The sequence below is a fragment of the Zalophus californianus genome, chromosome 16 (assembly GCF_009762305.2).
Source record: "Zalophus californianus isolate mZalCal1 chromosome 16, mZalCal1.pri.v2, whole genome shotgun sequence".
Classification (NCBI taxonomy): Eukaryota; Metazoa; Chordata; class Mammalia; order Carnivora; family Otariidae; genus Zalophus; species Zalophus californianus.
The window spans coordinates 21,991,389-22,009,953 of NC_045610.1; the positions used below are offsets into that span (position 1 = coordinate 21,991,389).

At 50.5% G+C, this 18,565-nt stretch overlaps 2 protein-coding genes across 2 annotated transcripts in view; one reads left to right on the forward strand and one right to left on the reverse strand.

Moving 5' to 3' along the window:
* ASIC2 (acid sensing ion channel subunit 2) overlaps nucleotides 1-16,218 on the reverse strand; it is a 1,116,666-nt gene extending 1,100,448 nt beyond the window's left edge. Inside the window, exon 1 of the mRNA XM_027567843.2 lies at nucleotides 15,641-16,218. Within this exon, the coding sequence (XP_027423644.1) occupies nucleotides 15,641-16,195 (555 nt within the window). The 5' untranslated portion in view covers nucleotides 16,196-16,218. The remainder of the gene's footprint in view (nucleotides 1-15,640) is intronic.
* A 390-nt stretch (nucleotides 16,219-16,608) lies between these two features.
* Nucleotides 16,609-17,910, forward strand: LOC113939098 (translation initiation factor IF-2-like). The gene is made up of 3 exons (XM_027624679.2): nucleotides 16,609-16,952; nucleotides 17,264-17,313; nucleotides 17,793-17,910. The coding sequence occupies exons 1-3, from the start codon at nucleotides 16,644-16,646 to the stop codon at nucleotides 17,908-17,910; spliced, it is 477 nt and encodes a 158-aa protein (XP_027480480.1). The 5' UTR covers nucleotides 16,609-16,643.
* The last annotated feature ends 655 nt before the right edge of the window (nucleotides 17,911-18,565 follow it).

Below are 18,565 nucleotides of genomic sequence, written 5' to 3' on the forward strand. Positions count from 1 at the left end.
TAAAAATGTTTGGGGGACAATTGAGGAAATTTGAGTAAGAACGGGAGGCAGCTGGTGAGTAGGCAGAACGCACATAAGGTGGGTACTAGAGTCTGGCCCGAAGGTAGCCCCTGAGGACAGGGCCCAGGTGAGGAGGCATCCAAGCAGAGCAGGGGCCCAGCGGAGAGGGAGATGGTCTCTATTCAAGAGAATAGAGCAGTCTTGCACAATTCACAGAGCTCACCATAGCACATACCCTCCCCACTGTCTATCACCCAGCCACCCCATCCCTCCCACCCCCCACCACTCCAGCAACCCTCAGTTTGTTTCCTGAGATTAAGAATTCCTCGTATCAGTGAGGTCATATGATACATGTCTTTCTCTGATTGACTTATTTCGCTCAGCATAACACCCTCCGGTTCCATCCACGTCGTTGCAAATGGCAAGATCTCGTTCCTTTTCATGGCTGCATAATATTCCATTGTGTATATATACCACACCTTCTTTATCCGAGGGGGGTGGGGGGATGGGTTAGCCTGGTGATGGGTATTAAAGAGGGCATGTTCTGCGTGGAGCACTGGGTGCTATGCACAAACAATGAATCATGGAACACTACATCAAAAACTAATGATGTAATGTATGGTGAATAACATAACAATAAAAAATTTTAAAAGAGATAATAGAGCAAACAAGTAGATAAGATAATGGGAGGCTGGTTTCCTACTGCTGGAGAAAGGAGGGGCTAATATGGAAATAGGAAAAGTCTAGAATGAACCCTGTGGTATTAGATCAGAACTGGAAGAAGTACTGGTGTGAGAGGAGCCTGGCTGGCTCAGTTGGTAGAGCATGTGACTCTTGATCTTGGGGTGGTGAGTTTGAGCCCCACATTGGGTGTAGGAAGTACTGGTGTGAGGTCATGGTTTGCGCTGTAGATGCAAATGTATATGTCAAGATCCTAGTTCTGTCCACTGAGCCAGGGAGCAGGGGCACCCTAGTTGCAATGAGCCTAGAACCTGGATCTTAGTTCTAAACAGTATTTCCCACTAAAAGGAGGCAAAGATGAACCTGGAACATCTAGCTGGGCCAGAAACTGCAAAAGTGCTCAAAAGTTGCGGGGAAATGTCAAAAGAACACAAAAGTCAGCTTGAAGAGGTTCCCAAGTACGGGAAAATTGGAGTTTCAAAATAAGTAATGATATGAACCCATTGAGTAAAATAAGAGATTTTGATTAAAGATTATAACCCATTGAATAAAATATCTGAAACTGAAACTACATTGATTTAAATAAATAAATGGATAAAAAGGGAGAAGAGAGAGCTCGTCTGTGTTTTAGAAAGTCAACTAATAGATGTGGATGAAATGATGGAATTAGAAAATCACCATTTGGCAAGCATCACTATAATAACTCAGGCAAGAAAAATCAATGATGATAAAGCCAGAGGGTGAGAGAGGGTTGAGAAAGGGGGCTTTACATGGTCTCAAAGTGTCTCCCTGGAAGACACCATGTTAATCAAGTGATAAAAATTAACACAGTTAAGTGTTGGGACAAATAGGGATCATGTGCTTCTGGATGGGAGGCAGTGAGAAGAATCCTGAATCAGTCCTGAAAAATTCAGCCAAAAATTCGTTATCTGGGTCTAATCAAGAGGGAAACCTCAACAGAAAATCCTTCTGCAAGATAGTTGCCCTTGAATTGTAAAAAATGTCAAGGTCATGAAAGTCAGAAAGAAACTAAGAAACAGTTTCAGAGTAAAGGAGGCTTTGGGGAATTTGAAAACTAGGGGCTTTGATGACTGGGGGATTTGACAGCTGAGTGACCCTACATGAGGTCCTCTGGCCAGAGAGGACATCAGTGGAATACGGGGGAAGGACACACAGGAGTTCTTTGAACTTGTCTTGCAATGTGTTTGAAATTGTTTCAAAAAAAAAAAAAAATTAGGGCGCCTGGGTGGCTCAGTTGGTTAAGCAACTGCCTTCGGCTCAGGTCATGATCCCGGAGTTCTGGGATCGAGTCCCGCATCAGGCTCCCGGCTCAGCGGGGAGCCTGCTTCTCCCTCTGACCCTCTCCCCTCTCATGCTGTTTCTCTCTCTCTCTCCCTCTCTCAAATAAATAAATAAACAAAATCTTAAAAAAAATTATACATATCATCTCTTGTTAGAAGATTTTCGGAGCCTCCCCGGTGTTGCCCCTGGACTCTGTGCAAACTTCGGCTGCTTAGAGTCAAGTAATCTGTTTACTGCTCAGCCTCCCCACTAGACTGAGCACCTCGAATTCCTGCTTGGGCCTTACTGATTTCCGTTTCTCTAGAGCTTAGCCCAGAACATAGGAAGCACTCAGGAGATGTTTGTTGAATCAATGTTCCGGGCAGCTCATAACCCCGCATATCCCCGGACACGCCGACTGTTGGTAAATACCTCCAGATATGAAGCTCGAATACGCCTCTCTGCAAACCAAAGAGCATCTGTCTGCCCTGCAGCAATGAGCCTTGTGTCCTGGACAGCATCCTGCTTCTAAGGGGCACGCTGCCTGAGATCACGGGGTCCACGGAGCAGTGTTCTTGCCTTGTTGCTTTGGAGAGAACAATGGCTCATGTTTGTTTAATCCCAGCCCATTGTGGCAGCCTCGACTGCACAGAGCTCACTTGTGATTCATGTGAATGTCACTTGAGCTCCCAGAGGTTTGCAGCCATAATTCAACATTTGTTAATAGCCACTTAAAATGTCCCTGAAATAGCTAGCAGGCCCAGGGGATGGAAGGTGTTCTGCTAAGAAATCATTCCAGGAAGGCAGAAGTAGCCTTGGCCCAAACTTTAGAAGGCACAGTTACTTCCAGTTCATGGAGAGGCTTCTCTCTCATCCCTGCCTTCTCTTCCGTTCCATGAAGAGAGGGACAAACCCCTCTCAGGGCCCTCAGGGAGAAGGCAGAAACCTGGAATGCCCTCCATGATCATGGGGGACATGCGAGAGCCCTGTCACAATGGCTCCCACTCTGGAGAGAGGTCCCCCGTCTGCCACCCCCGTGGGGGAGGAGAAAACACAGGAGAACGCATTCTAGAGACTCCCACTGGAAAGCCTCAGTTTACGCCACAGAAAGGGGAAAAAACGGAAGACTAGAGTCCTGGAGGAGAAGTCAAAATGTTGACATGTGGGTAGAAATGACAGGAGGGAAAGGGGGAGAAGAAACCCAGATAGGTTGAGGTCTATTGTGACATACTTCACAGATCCTTCAGTTCTCCCAAAACCAGACTGAGTACTGGCCCAACTATAATTGTAGAATTTGAATCAACACAGTCTGGCTCCAGAGCCCAGCTCTTAACCACTGTATGTACGCTTCTGTCACCTGCCAATTTGTCAGTCAGAGCACACCTGGACTGGACGTTCAAATTCAAGTCACTGGCTCAGAGGCAGAAGTGGAAGCTCTCAATGCCAAGCTCTAGCCACCCGGTTCCTTAAACACATCTGCTTCTCCCGAAGTCATCCTTTCTGCCCCCCAGAGTCCGATTTAAGATGCGGAGACAGGAGCTCCCGGGTGGCTCAGTCGGTTAAGCGTCTGCCTTCGGCTCAGGTCATGATCCTGGGGTCCTGGGATCAAACCCTGCGTCGGGCTCCCTGCTCAGCCGAGAGTCTACTTGTCCATCTCCCTCCACCCCTCCCCCTACCACTCATGCTCTCTCTCCCTAGCTCACTCTTTCTCAAATAAACAAATAAATAATTTTTAAAAAATAAATAGTAAATACATAAATAGATAGATAGATAGATAAATAAATAAATAAATAAATAAATAAATAAATAAATAAATGCGGAAGCAGAGGCAGAAAGGGCAGGCAGGGCAGAATCACATGCACAGACCCCTGAGCTCCCCATCTGGCAACTTGGCGAAATCCCAAGTATCACCCTGGCAAGAAGAGACTTCTTCTCCAGCTTCTCGACTTCCCTGAAGAGGGTGCTTTGGGCTTCCTTGGCACCTCCACCTGCGCCTACTGAACTAAGACCGGGCAGTCTTCCTGCTCGGCTTCAGGTCTGGCAGCTGCCAGGCTCCTGGTACCCAGGGGAGGACGCAGGTAAGTTGAGGGACCTTGGGCCTAAACCCCAAGCATCTGGAGTTGAAGACTCACTGACAAATGGCCTGACTTCACGCAGCTCAGCCCTGTACAAATAAGCTTGAGGTCTTTACAGAAAACACCCCAAGGAAATCAAAAGGCATGACTCTAATCCCCACGAGTGCCACTTTCTTGCTGAGTGACCCTGTGCCAGTCACCAAACCTCTCTGAGCCTTATTCATGTTCAACTGGGAAACAGACACTTCGTTACCTTTTCCACTTTCCTAGTCATCGAGAGGCTCACTAGCATCTTGTAACGAAAGCGTCCAGGATCTGGAAACAGAGTTCCTGGTTCAAATCCCAGTTCCACCAATTCCTAGCTAAATGACATGAGTCCTGTCATCTAACCTTTCTGAGCCCCAATTTTTTCCATGCAAGAAAGAGTTACCAATAGCCCATCATTCCCGGGGCAGTTGTGAAGACTAAGTGAGTCATTCCACGTGAGGTGCTTGACTTTGAACATTCTGTGCTCGGAAAATGCTAGTAATTCACAGGTTTGGTAAACCACACAGGGATGACCAAACAGGAGGAATTCTAGTTGGGACAGTCTTAGTGTCTCCAGTGGCTTATAGCTTATAGCAGGAGCTGAGGGCCGGGCTTGATTGCAGCCTCATTCCCCATACTCCTGAGACTTGCTGATGTCAGTATGGATTTCCCCCCAAATCTTTTTGCTCTTGGATCGCCCCGCCACTGTGTTTTATCACCAGCTCATCTTAGTCATAATAAAAATAACAACAGCCACAAAATAGTGGGCCCTCTACATCTGGCCCGTTGGATAGAAGTTTCACTTCTATCACTTCCTTCCATGGCTGCAGACAATCCTATGAGGAAAGTGCCAGGGTTATTAGTATTTAACAGATGGGGAAACTGAGGCATGGAGAGGGTCAATAATTTGCCCAGGGTCATTACTAAGCTCTGTTTCTGACTCCCAGAACCCTTCACTTCTGATACCAAATCCGTGGCCTTTCTCTTCATGCCAAGCAATTCTGATGCTAACTACCCAGAGTGTGCGCAGACCCCACGGGTTAAGGGCTTGGTCCCAAGACACTGCCCCCGACGTCAGGTGCCAGTTACGAGTCCAGGCCACCCACGCTTCTGACCAACTAGCTATACATCAGAGATTCCCAAAACTCCCTACTCAGGTTCAATAATTTGCCAGAATGGCACAGAGAACACAGGAAAAGTTCATTTATTGGTACTGTTTTAGTTATAAGATACAATTCAAGTTGTGTCTAAGATATGGGGGAGGGGCAAGAGCTTCCACGCCTACCCCCCTCCCCGGGCACACCACCCGCACAGCACCTCCATGTATTCACCAACCCAGAAGCACTCCGAATCCCTTAATTTAGAGGTTTCTTTGGAGGTTCCTTAACATAGGCATGCTGGATTAAATCACTGGACTTGGTGACTGACTCAATCTCCAGCTCTCTCTGGTCAGATGGTTGGCTCTTCTGGCAACCAGCCTCCATCCTAAAGCAATCACTTCATTAGCATAAAATCAGGTATGGTTTAAAGACCCTTATTATGAATAACTTTATTCATAATAAGGAAGAGTGAGAAGATGCTCCTCTCACCTCAATCCCTCAGGAAATTCCAAGGGTTTTTAAAGCTCTTGTAGACCTCCCAGTCTCCCCAGACCCCACACCAGGCCAGACCAAACCACACCCAAGATTTGCACTCTAGGATTGGATCTAGAGCCTGGAACTTATGACAAATTCCTCTGGGAACTTCTTCTCAAGGAAGGCATGCATACTCACTTCGGGAGGCCAGGTCTTTGAACAACCACCCCAAGGTCTGGCCACCCATATCCACACACTTCCTGGCTGGACAAACTGAATATCTGCTCTCTTGTCTGCAAGGATTGGCCCACAGCACCCTTCTATCCCTGGCTTCTGAAACACTCAGCCTCGGCACTACACGGGGTTGGGAAATGGGGTGGTTCTGCGGGCTGGATGAGCTGGCTTGCATCTATTATCAATTGTTTCCAAGGCCAAATGCCAATGACCCTCACCTCTGACTTCAAATATCTGTTCAGGAAGGAAATAAAGCAAGGATGCTCAGCATTGAAAGTAACTTTAGAGGCCGATAAATCCAACTCTTCATCTGACATTGATCTACCCCTACAGCACTGGCAATAAGCAATGTCATGGCCTAGGCTGGAGCTGCTGACAGGTCATGGGTCCTTGAAACTCCCAGGACAGCTCCTTCCAATCAGCCGGTAGCCACTTCTCTGAACTTCTGCCGCCCACCTGCACTGGGGTTAACTCTGCCCTCTGGCATTGCACAGAGAAAGCTTCACTCCTCTTCCCTATGCCTGCCTTCCAAGGGTTTGCAGAAGGCAATAGCCCGGCCTTGGGTCACCCACTCTCCTTTGCAGTCTAATGAGTCTCCATTCTTTCCTATGCTCCTCATCACTCATGGTTTCGGTGACATATGAAGAGCATCACCCCCGGTCAGCCAAACATCGCTCACCACCCCCTGCATCAGAGATGGGCCCGAGCTACGGCCAACATGAAAGTCTCCTCCTTGTGGCTCAAAGCCAGACTGATGCACATCAAGGGAGAAATGGCGGTTGAAGGCTGGCTGGGGGAGGGGCATGAGAAAGGGAAGCTTTCAGAGCAGAACTGGGAAGAGATGAGGATTTAGGTGTTGGGGAAGGTGTGAGCTAGAATGTGAGAGGCTTGGGGTAGGCAGCAGCTGGGAGAATAGGAATAACTCAGCTCTGAGGATACGGGCAACCTTAGGAAGGGCTTTCCTTGGGCAAGAAGCTCCAAAGAGGAACAAATCAGCTGTGCCCCGAGGTGTGAATCCTAATTAGAAAGATGCTCATTTGAATTATAAAACAAAACAAAATAGCCTCCCCTGGAAATTGTTACGGGCCCCCGTTGAGGACACAGATCTAGAAAGTTCAAAGCCTCAAAGACTTTTGAAACAGGCATTTCCCTCTTTCTAAGCCAGACATAGGTCCATATGCCTAGGTGATTCCCTATGTTACCAAAAAGACAGAGAAGCTGAACTCATCACCACATAGGTTGTATTCCCTAGCAAAGCCTGAGATGGGGTTTCTCATTCAGGTGATTTATTGAGGGAAGGACCTCAGGGAGTGAGGCACACAGGATATGGGCAAGGGAGAAAAGGTAATAAGCAAAGATGCTGAAACCACAGGAGAATTCCAGCTCAGCCTGATCCCATGGGAAACTCTGGAGTGCAAAGTGCTCCAAAAGTTGTTCCATCTTGAGGCAAGATGGTGGGCAATTTGTACTGGATCAGTTAGTCGCTGGCCATTGGCTGCCCCCAGGGGGCGGGGAGGTGAATAACTTCCCAGCTATTTCCAGGAGTGGTGGTGCCATTGGTACAGATTTGAGTGGTCAGATATGTACCCCTAGCAGCAACAAAGGGGATTTGGGCAGCATCTTCCGAAGATGTCTTTGCTAACTCATATGTGCATCCCCGCTCACAAGCCCAGAAATAGCGAGGGAAACTTTCAGTCAGACCGATACGCTGCAGCCACACACGTAATGGCTCATGGACAGGATTTTGTTGTGCCTCCCTTTACCCCACTATAGCCACTCAGCATATCAGAGTGTTTCTGCTTCCACTGCACAAATCTATCTAAATAAAATAAACAAATAAATGGATAAGTAGATCTGGTTACAAAAGAACATCAGCTCCCTCTTCCAAATAGAAGTTAAAAGCTAAAAGTTTCAGGGAACAAATGTGGGATCAGAAAAGTAAACATAAAGTAAAGCTATACTTTAATTGCAGTAGAATTCTATAGGTGGGCAAATCCTTTAGAACCACCCTGTTCAACCCCCTCATTTTACAGATGAGGAAACTGAGGCTTCTAGAGGCTAATTATCTTGCCCAACGTTGTATGACTCAACCAATGGAAGTCAATAAATCCAGGCAAATACATTCCTCCTGTGTCTTGTGCTTGATTTCTTGAGTATAAATTTCCATGATCACTGAGGTAATCAATACAGAGCATACCTGAGTCAAGAGAAAATAAAAGTTCTGGGAGATAGAAAGATGCTTTAGCATCCAAGGATGACACTTTTTGGAATGATATTCCCAAAAAAGCTAAACCTGATAAGCCTCTATCCCAAGTTTCAGATTTGTCAAATAATGAACAGGTATTTCTGGAGGCATCTGCTTTCCAGTAACCACTCAGGCCAGTCTGTATGGACTAGTGTTAAGTCCACTGCATGGGAGAAATGTGATCAATGGAATTTCACACTTACAGGGGTGATGATGTAGGCCATTAGTTCCAGGTTATAATAGATTGTGGGTCAAATGGCCCTGCAGTCCAGTTTTGCTATTTCAACCCAGTTCCATCAAACAGAAACACTCGGACAAAAAAGAGAAAACACACAGCATACCTTCAGATAGCTCTTGACCTCGGCAGTATATTTTTGGTCTGATGGAGAGAACGGGATCCTTGGTACTTCGAAATATGAACTGCTCTATGGAGCAATAGCTCTGACAGCAAACTTGGTGCTAAAAGCTGCCAATTCAGCCTTTGGGGGATTTTTCTAATGGGATCCCATTTCAGCTCATTCTATAGAAATCAGTAGCAAACTAGGATTCGCTTTGCAGAAAAATTTCTAGAACTCCCCTCTTCATTAAGGGGAGGAGTTTCTGTGGGAAGGAAAAGGGGACCACCATAGAGAGGGGGAAAGGGACCTATTACCAATTCAACAAGCCCTCGGGTGGCTTCTTCCCATCAGCAGTTCTGGAGTTCTAAGGACATATAGACTCACCACACAAGCAACGAGGTTCTAGCTCTGTGGCCTGTGCCGTAGTATTAACTTATCTCTGCGAGTAGGTGATGTGGGTCACTGTTAACAGTCAGCGCCCAGTCACTGCCCAATCCATCCAACACGTCAGAGAGAATTCAATACACCCCTGAAAGCTTTCCTTCCAGAGAGCCACAACCTAATGTCCTACAAACTAGGAGTGGCACCAAGGAAAATCCCTCACTCAGCTTGGCAGTGGTTACTTTTCCAACAACATGGCAAATGCTCACAAGACTTCCAAGCACCTCAAGGAATAAAAGTGCAATTTAGACCATCTGTCATAGAGCCCAGAGACTTCACAGGCGATGGAGAGAGTTAGGGTCTACACCCGTATCCTGAGGCAGACAGGAATGGTCTGTACAAAGAGAATCTCATGGTCTTCGTGGTCCACGGTCCTCATGGCTCCGCATAGTCATAGGTTGGGCCTCATCTAGAAGCAGGGTCGGGAGATCTAATTTGGTATTAATGAGCACATATGTGGTTCATCCTCGCAAACATACAATAAACGGTGGGACCATGATGGCTTCAGGTCAATGCACAGCTGGACTATCAATCAAGTGCCATCAAAGGAGGGTAACTGGCGTTCGGTTATGAACCTAAGATCCAAGGAGGCTGAATTAAGAGGGGTGGTTACCACTGGCTCTCACAAATTATCCCCAGTGCTTCTGGCAGAGAAAACAAAACCCAGCCTACAAGAGGGGTATTGATCAGACCTATCTTTGGATTTTGCTTTGACTCTAAGTGGACCTTTGAGGGAATCTCTAACACCCTGTACACTACCCCAGGGACTCAAAAAGAAGAGAGCAAGCTGACACTGATTGGGCATGTGCTGCCTGCCAGACAAGGCACCAGATGCACAGAAGGTGTGTTCCCATGCACGCGGCCACACAAACGTGCACACATTGTGTGACCAGATGGAGCCACTCCCAAGCCCCAAAATAATACATGTAATTGCATCCGCAATACTACTGTAGGCAATTTTTTTCTTTCTTGTCTATTCTTTTCCACACTGCCCAAGTGTTCACCAATGAGCATGGATTGTTTCTGTCATCTGAAAGTGTATTATTAAAATAATGACAATGATGAGACTCGTCATCCCGGTGCAGGTGGGATCCCAGATACCTATGCTGGAGAAGGAGGCTGAAACACTGTTATCTCCCTTTATATCAGCCAGAGTGTCACCTTACCTACCAGTAGCTTCAAGCCCACTTAACACACTTGGAAGACACAGTTTGAGAGCTTACCATGTGCCAAGCAGTTCTAAGCCCTGAGAATACAAGGTCAGGAAAGACATCATGTCTCACAGGGAAGAGAGACAGAAATAGGCAATGTATAAAAATTATCCATGGTTAAAGAATTCAGGTATTAAATCAAATCATCTCTGAGGGCTCTTTTAGCATAAACACTTTATGAGTCTAAGGCTAGGAAAGGTACGGTGAGTGCTCTGACAGAGGAGGAAGCCAAAATGCTCTTTCAAAGACAGAGGAGGAAGAAATTCATTTGGATTACTGTCATGGAGGGGATGGGTTGGCAAGGGTTTCCTGGAAGAGGCTACGGAGATATTAGAGCTGGATTTTAAAGGAGGCGTCGGATTTAAAGAAATAAGCATGGAGAGAGAGGGGTGAAAAGCCAAAAGTAAGTCAGAAGAGCCCACGAACAAAGGATTTTGGGTCAGTTCAGGAAACAGAAAGCAACCTGTAATCAACAACTGCAGGCCTGTATTCGGCGTTGTGTGTGCAGAGAACCCGTTTGATGAGCCGAGATGCCTGCTCTCAACTGGCCCTCCATCTAGAGGGGATGGGAAAGGAGCGGTGAGCTCTCCAATGGCAAGGCCCTGATTGGGCATTATAACTGCTGCCGAGCAGGTGTTCTCTTGGGTAGACAGAGGGACGACCGACCGTGCATGCAGTAACACGACACACTGTAATAAAAGCTCTGGGCCTCCTGTGCAGGTCACTCAGCTCCTCGCAGGGGCCAGGGCAGCACGAGCTTCCTGGGGGGAGGTCGGTAGCATGAGCTGCAACGTGGAAGCCCAGAGGGTGGGGAAAGAGAGGATGTTCAGGCCGCAGAACTGACAGGAACCAAAGCCCGGGGAAAAGTGGAAATCTAAGCATTGTGAGAATGAAGAAGTCCATGAGCATAGCAGTTGCCTGTGCTCCAAAGCTGGTGGGTGAGTCACAGTAAGGAAGAGTGGGAAGAACACTGGCCTGGAGTCAAGAGAGCCAGCATCTAGCGCAGGCCCAGTCAACACTCCCATGGGCCGCGCCGGAGAGCAAGGGGCCCGTACTGTATGTACCAGTCGTCTGCCATGCTTGGCCTCTTGGCATACTCTACCACCCTGGATCAGTTCAACTCCGAGTGGTGGGTATTACTGTTCTGATTCTTAAAATGGGGAAAGTGAGGCTAAGAAACCTGCCTAAGATTACACAGTGAATGGGGGTACAGGTGGAATCCAACTCAGCTCTCTCCCCAAAGCCCCCAGTCTTCACGCACCTGCTCCTTGTGTAACAAGAAATACTGAGAGGTTAGCTGTGGATCCGCCAGCCTTGGGCAAGAATTCCAAGCATGTGAGCTTCCTAAAACCCTCCCCTCTACATCTTTGTAACGCTATGTGATACAGATGAATAAGATCCATAGATGTGCCTCTAACAAGATCTCATTGTGGAGAGATCGCTCTTTCAGTAAGAAAAGAAAGAAATGCCTTTCCGAAGAAATCTCAAGTTTTTTTAAAGATTTTATTTATTTGAGAGAGAGAGAGAGAGAACACAAGCCAAGGGGGAGAGGCAGAGGGAGAAGCAGACTCCCCGCTGAGCAGGGAGCCGGATGTGGGGCTCAATCCCAGGACCCCGGGATCATGATCTGAGCCGAAGGCAGATGCTTAACCGCCTGAGCCACCCAGGAGACCCAGAAATCTCAAGTTTAAAGCCCAAACACACACCACTATAGAAATCGAGTTAAAAGTGCCAACTGAAGGATCATTTGCATTCCTGAACTTGGAGGCAGAAGAACCCCAATGTGAAGAGCAGAGAAACAACGTGAAATAGTCACGTGCTAGTCACAAACAATGGAGTTGTCCCCTGTCAGCAATAGTTAGCTATTGAACCCAGCTCCGACCTCCACTCTAAGAAATCCCACCTGGGCTTTAACCCCGGGCTCCAAACAGAGAAAGCAGCAGCTCCCACCCCCGGGGTTCATCCTCACAGCATGACTCATCACCGGACTCCTAAGGAGGGCTGCAAACAGGGAAGGTGCAGTGGGCAATAATAACCTTCCTCCTGACATGGAGAAAGCCCCCCACCCCGGCCTTCCATCTGCACAGTTGTCACAAAGTACAAAAGGACATTCACATACAGTGTCTCACACGGTTCCTCCTCCCAATGACCCTGTGAGTTAGAGAGTCACGTATTAATAGGAGATGTTACATCACCAAATCGAAGCATAGGGAGTAAGCTAGGAAATGATGGAGCTGGGATTCAAACCCATTGAAGCCAAGATAGTGGCTCTTAATCGTAACCTTAGATCATCCACCGTCACAGCCAGAGACACGCCATCCAGACCTCCATCCACCCGTGCACTGGAGGTCAGTGGGGCAATCTCCCCCAAGCAGGCACTATGGAACCAAGCCCTATTCTGCTTTCCCTGGAAGGACAAACACGTGCCTATCCGCATTCAGATCGTCCCAGGGGAGCGCTAGGAGTGTACCTGCATCAGCACGGAGCACACCTGCTTACACGGCAGTCCGAACGCCACACCTGGCTTCCTAGGACTTCTAACCTCCACAAACAGCCTTTCCCTCTGCTAGAATCATGGCTCATTCACTAATTAAAAGGTATTATGCACTTCATTGCACACCAGCTAAGAACTTGGAATAAGAAAGCTTTTGCAAAAGCATTAACCCTGGAGATAGCACTAGGTATGCTTCATGGAAAAAGAAAAACAGAAAAAGCGATCCACCTGGGACCACCCCTCCCCCATACTTCTCTAATACGTCAGCCATAGCACGTAAAGCAAGAAGCCGCCCAGCACAGGACAAACCCAGGCAGGGCGTAACAAATAAGCCAAATGGAGAGGGATGAGCAGCAGAGAGAACGAATGAGTGAGAATGCCAGTGAACTAGACTTCTCCCATAACTACCTGCAAGGTTCTCTGCCCTCTTGTGGGTACCAGAGCCTTGGAATCAGCACACTGTACCCCAGGCCAAAAGGGACAGGTATACCAAGGGGGCGTGGGAAGGATTACTCCTCACTGCAAGGTCTTGGAACAAACCTGGTGCCACATCGCCTCTCATAGAGGCTCAGCATGGCTTCCTGCTGCCATCAAAGGGTGAGAAAGATCAGCCATTCACCTGGGGCCTCCTCTGGATTTCCTGGACTGGGAGCCCTTTTTGACACTTCCCAAACAGCTTGGGGATCCAGCCCTGAGGCTCACCCCCTTTTCAGTGCTGGGGGAGGTCATACGTTGAGGGTTAGTTCAAGGGGGAACACACAGCCAGATCAGTCCTGGATTTGGTGAGGATGGCAGATAATGACATGCCACTCACTATGTAAGAAACCATATCCACAAGCAACATTACTATTTGAGAGACATCCTGGAGAGGTCAAAGGCCCAGGTAAGGCTTGAAGGCCTGATCTTTGGCCTCTTGGGACTCCAGTAACTCAAACGATGGGCCAAGTGCAAAACAGCATCCGTGGGTCAAAGAACCTTTCCTTGGAAATGGAACTTGATCATGAATTGAGAGGAAACCACTAGTTGGGACATGCAGTTATGAGGATGCTTGAGAACCCGGCCCGGGGGTCTGCCACCGACGGGAGAACCCGGCCCGGGGGTTAGCCACCGACGGGAGAACCCGGCCCGGGGGTCTGCCACCGATGGGAGAACCTGGCCCGGGGTCTGCTACCGACGGTAGCTTCTCTCTGTGTGTGATCCGTGTGTGTTCAGGCAGACAGAGGAACAGCTGAGCGCATTTTTGAGCTGCAAGGTGCAGTGGTGAGGCTGAGCGTTACCACGGCACTAGAAAGCACGGATGGGAGACAGGGATGGTCTCAGCGTTCAGGAATGAGGCACTGTCCCCTTCTCTCTCAAGCCACCTAAGACATCATTTGTGCATGACATGTTTTAGGGTCCTGTTTGCTCCACTTAGAAGAGCTTCCAGTATGGCTGGTCCCTTCCCTCAGCTCAGACCCTCTTCCTCTTTAGTATAAATACACGACCACTGATTTTGTTGTGCTCTCCCTCACAGTGTTTGAAACAGAGAGTAAAAACAGCTCCCCCCAGGAAACAGAGCTCTATGGGATGCAAGGGGAGATGCCCCTTCCTCCCCCAGCACTCTGGGCTTTTCCAGAATCACAGGCAGCCAACTGCTAGCACAGGGGCTGCAGGCAGAGCCTGGCTGTGGCATTAACAGAAACTCAGAGCGAGAGGCCGGCAGGCAGTGGATCTGAGAGCGGATGGGGAATGGAGACACTATCAGCAAGGTGGGGCAGGTCTCAATTAGGCAGAGGGCCCAGACACGTGCTCATGACAGAGTCCAGTTCCTTTGCAACTGCTGCACCTGCCATCCAGAACCTACCATGGGCATTTGGCTCAAGGCTCTGAGACTCCAAAGCTCTGGGTCGTCCCTAAAACAGCTATTCGAAAAGCAGCCACCCTGGGCTTCCAGATGGTCCCACAGCCCCCGATGCCCCAGACTTGCCTGGAAGCAAGGAGGGGTCTTGCAGCTGCAGTCGCAGGTCACCCGCATGCCAAGTGATGCCTAGCAGTCCACTAACTGGGCACAGAACCCTGGCGGCGACGGTTCTCCTCCCATCCCTTCTCTGCCCCTCTAGGAAGCCCCATCCTGAACGTGAGCCACATCCCCCTCCGCCTTTCGTCTCTACTCAGCTCCACACTCCTCCTCCAGGCTTTCCAATCCCACAGCTGCTCGCCCCCTCCCCACACCCCTCCTCTCGCAACCACGTTGGTAAGCGACTGCACAGACAGCAAACCAAGCCTTTGAGTTTCAAGCTGAAGCTCCCAGACGAGCCAGCCTGGACCGCCTCACCCTCACGGGCACCTCACTGACCATCCTCCTACACACGGGCCTCCACTTACACGCTCTTGTTGGGCCCAAGCACCCTGGACATCTCTTTGCTTCCGACCTGCCAGCAGACCAGATGGAAACCCGGGGTCCCCCGGCCTCTCCTCTCCCCACACAGAGCTCGGAATCCACACAAGGAAAGGAAACACCGACACTTCCACCCCTGTGCAGCATCACCTGCTCCAGCAAGCTCCCAAAGCCACTGGAACCACCCAGGCTGTCTGGGGCCCCACACCCCCTTCTCTGGCAGCTTTAGCTCCAGCCCAGCCCACAGGATGCAGTGCCTGATGCCACTTCCGAGCAGAGAAAGACAGAGAGAGAGAGAGAGAAAATGCCACCTCGTCAATGACAAGCTGTTCCAATCACACAGCTCAGATACCAAGTGCCCTGGACAACGGACAGCTCAGGCCTCCTCCCTCTGGTTGGGAGGAAGCCAGCTCAGCACATCTGGGGGAGCAATCCCCCACTGCAGGCCCCCCACTCACCCTCCACATCTGACCAGACAACCGTGCCCCATGCCAGCAGGCACACTTCTCCGACCAGTTCCAACAACTCCGGTCAACTGTCCCCTTGGCCTTCAACTCAGACACCACACTCTCTCTCCTGCTCCAAAGTACAGAGAGATCCCCCCAGCGCAGCACTTCTCAAGAGAACCAAGCGCAAGAGTGAGCTGAAAGCCAAGTACTCACCGTGGTGAAGTCCTGGTGGCCGCACTCCTGCCCTTTGAACTTGCAGTAGAGCATCATATCCTTCAGGTCGTGGCCCACACGATGCAGAAACTCCAGCATGCTGAACTGCTTGGGTTTGTAGTGTTTGAAGTTGGCCTTCTGCCGCAGGGCCTCCAGCACCGTGGGGTCAGCCAGGTGCGGGTCCGGGATCTGCAGGTTGACATCAAGCAGGGCCAGCAGCTCCCCAGCATGGTACAGGTCATTGGTGGTCAGCCTGGAGAACCGGAAGCCATTGAGGTTGCAGAGGGTCACAGCTGGGAAGACCAGGCTCTGGGCCACCACCTCATCCACCTTGGTGACATGCTGGTAGGAGAGGTAGTAGGACACCCTCTCGGAGCTCTCCACCAGCAGCAGGCCCAGGGAGCCCACGAAGGCCACAGCCCAGAGCACACGCCGGATGGTCATCGGCCCATACACAAAGATGTGGCGGATGCCGTGCAGGGTGGAGGTGTTGGCGAAGATATGGATGCTCGAGGGCTGCAGGCTGCCCTCACTGGGGCTCTCCTTGAGGTCCATGGGGACCCTGTGCAGTTCCGCAACTGGCTTCAGGTTGATCCAATTTCAGGGAAGAGTTCCCAGTCCTCGGGCTCCGCTCAAACCTTGACGTTCAAGGGAGAGAACACGGCAAGGCAAGCATCAGGCCAGGCGCCTTGAGTTTATCCTGGGAGCCCAGCCGCACGCTGCCAGGGGTGAGTGTTTATATAAACCCATTCAAACTCTAGCTCCTGATTTTTTCCAGGCGATAAGGAGGGCTGGTTTTATTTAGGGAGACACCAAGGTGATGTGGAAGAGATGTGGGTGGGAAGGGAGAGCTTAGCCAATGGAAATAAAGTCCTCCCCCCTACACACGCCACTAGAGACAAGATTAAAAGCGAGAGCGAGGGAGAAAATGCTTCAAACAAGTCGCTCAGCAGCCCGGAGCCTGTTAACCAGTGCATAATGCCCCGGGTTGAGCATCCCGGGGATGTCGCGCGGCCACGCTGATGCACTGCGGGCGGGCGCAGCGCGGAGCCTCCCGAGCCGCCGATGCTCCGCTCCGCTCGGCTCCCCGGCGCCGCTCTGGACCCCGGATTCTGCTTCTCGCCGCGGGCCGCCGGCCCTCCTCGCCGCCTCCTCCAGGCCCCCTCTCTCGGGCGGAATTCCAAATGCCGGCGGGCCGCGGCCAGGGCCGGGAGAGGAGGCAGCGCGCGACCGCGGAGAGGCGCGGACCCGGAGGCTAGCAGGACGCGGGGGCTCCACGGGCCTCGCTTCCCCCCCACCCCGCCTCCCGGAAGTAAGGCGAGACCCAGAGGGCGCCGAGCGAGCCGGCCTCCTCCCCTCCTCCCCCCCCACGCCGAGCTGCGGGGGTGGGGTGGGGTGGGGTGGGGTGGGAAGGGGGGCAGGGCGGGGCGGGAGGTGGGAGGTGGGAGGTGGGGGTGGGGCTGGCGGGGACACAGTGAAAGTTTCTTTTTGGCCATTTTCGGAGGGAGCTAATGGGGGCCACTCGGGGAAGGTGGGGAACTGGCCCTGGAAGTGAGGACGTGACACCCCTCCCCGTGGATGCAGGGAGGCACAAACATTCCTTTGTCGGAATTCTGCTCCCAGGTCACACTCAGCCTGGGGTCTCCAGCGGGGAGATGCGGAATGTGGGGAAGGTAAGGAGCAATCTAAAACCACAGTGCGTTCTGCCGCTGGCCAGCAGAGTGGGAAGGGAACATTCCAGGGAGGGAGGAGCCCCTCCTCAGATGGAAGAGCCCAGCGCCCCTTGGAGACCCAGAGAAAGAGCAACAAGTAGACCCCCCCTCTCCCCGGAACTGCTGTCCCAAGGTTCTGTATCTGAAGAAGAAAGACAGCTGGGGTTCCAGGTAGGGCTGGCTGCATTCCCTTTGGGCTGTGTGTGTGTGTGTGTGTGTGTGTGTGTGTGTGTGTGTGTGTGTTCTGCCCCAGGATTTGCCAGATAGAAGCACAGCTGGAGATAGAGGTGGGAGCAAAGGATTGGGGTTTCAGCCACCTACCTCCTTTTCCTGAAAATCCCCTGGAAGTCAGCCCCTGCTGGTGGATGGGTGTGACTTGCCCCGTGCCAGGGATCAAATAGCTGGAACCTTATACAATCCGTGATGCTAAATCCCATCAGGAGGAAAGGAACAGAAAGTTCCAGTGGCCAACCCAATGCCCACAGCCAAGCTGGGGCAGAGCCACACGAAGGCGCCCTGTTGAGCCAACCTGGTGTCCCCAGGGCAGGCCAAGCTTAAATACTCCTTGGAAGGCATTTGAGAAGAAAGCAGCCTCGGGAATGTCTCTCCTGGTTTGTATCTGCTTTATAATATTTCTCTATCCCATTTGCCCTCTTGCTAACCCAGATCCAAACAGAGCAGTGTCAGAATGCTCTCCGAGGCAATAAACGTGTGGCATTGAATTAGCAGTGTATTGATCCTGGGAGCTCAGAGCACAGAAAAATTGCAAGTAAGCACAAATGGGAGAGGCTAACCTACCTCACCCATGTGCCGTCTCAGAGTTCCCAGACCCCGGCGTCTAGATAGGCAGAGGGTTTGCAAAACAAGGAGGCCAAAAATAAGACTCTATCCTCTGTCAAGGCCTGTGTGAGGCTGTCTTATCTCCCTTCACCCTCCCTGCCATCTTGACAGGTGTGTGTGGTTCTTGTTTACCTCTATTATACAGATAAGAAACTCACAGAAGTGAGGTGCCCTCACCAGGTTACACAGCTATTAAGTGCCGGAGCTGGGCCTTGAACTCAGGCATGCTTGCCTCTGAAACACAGGCTCAGAAAGCAGATCCAAACACTCCTTCCCACATGTAGGAAGGGGACAAGCATTTCTATCCCACTTCCCCCATTACACACAGACACACACACACACACACACACACACACTCTCTCTCTCTCTCTCT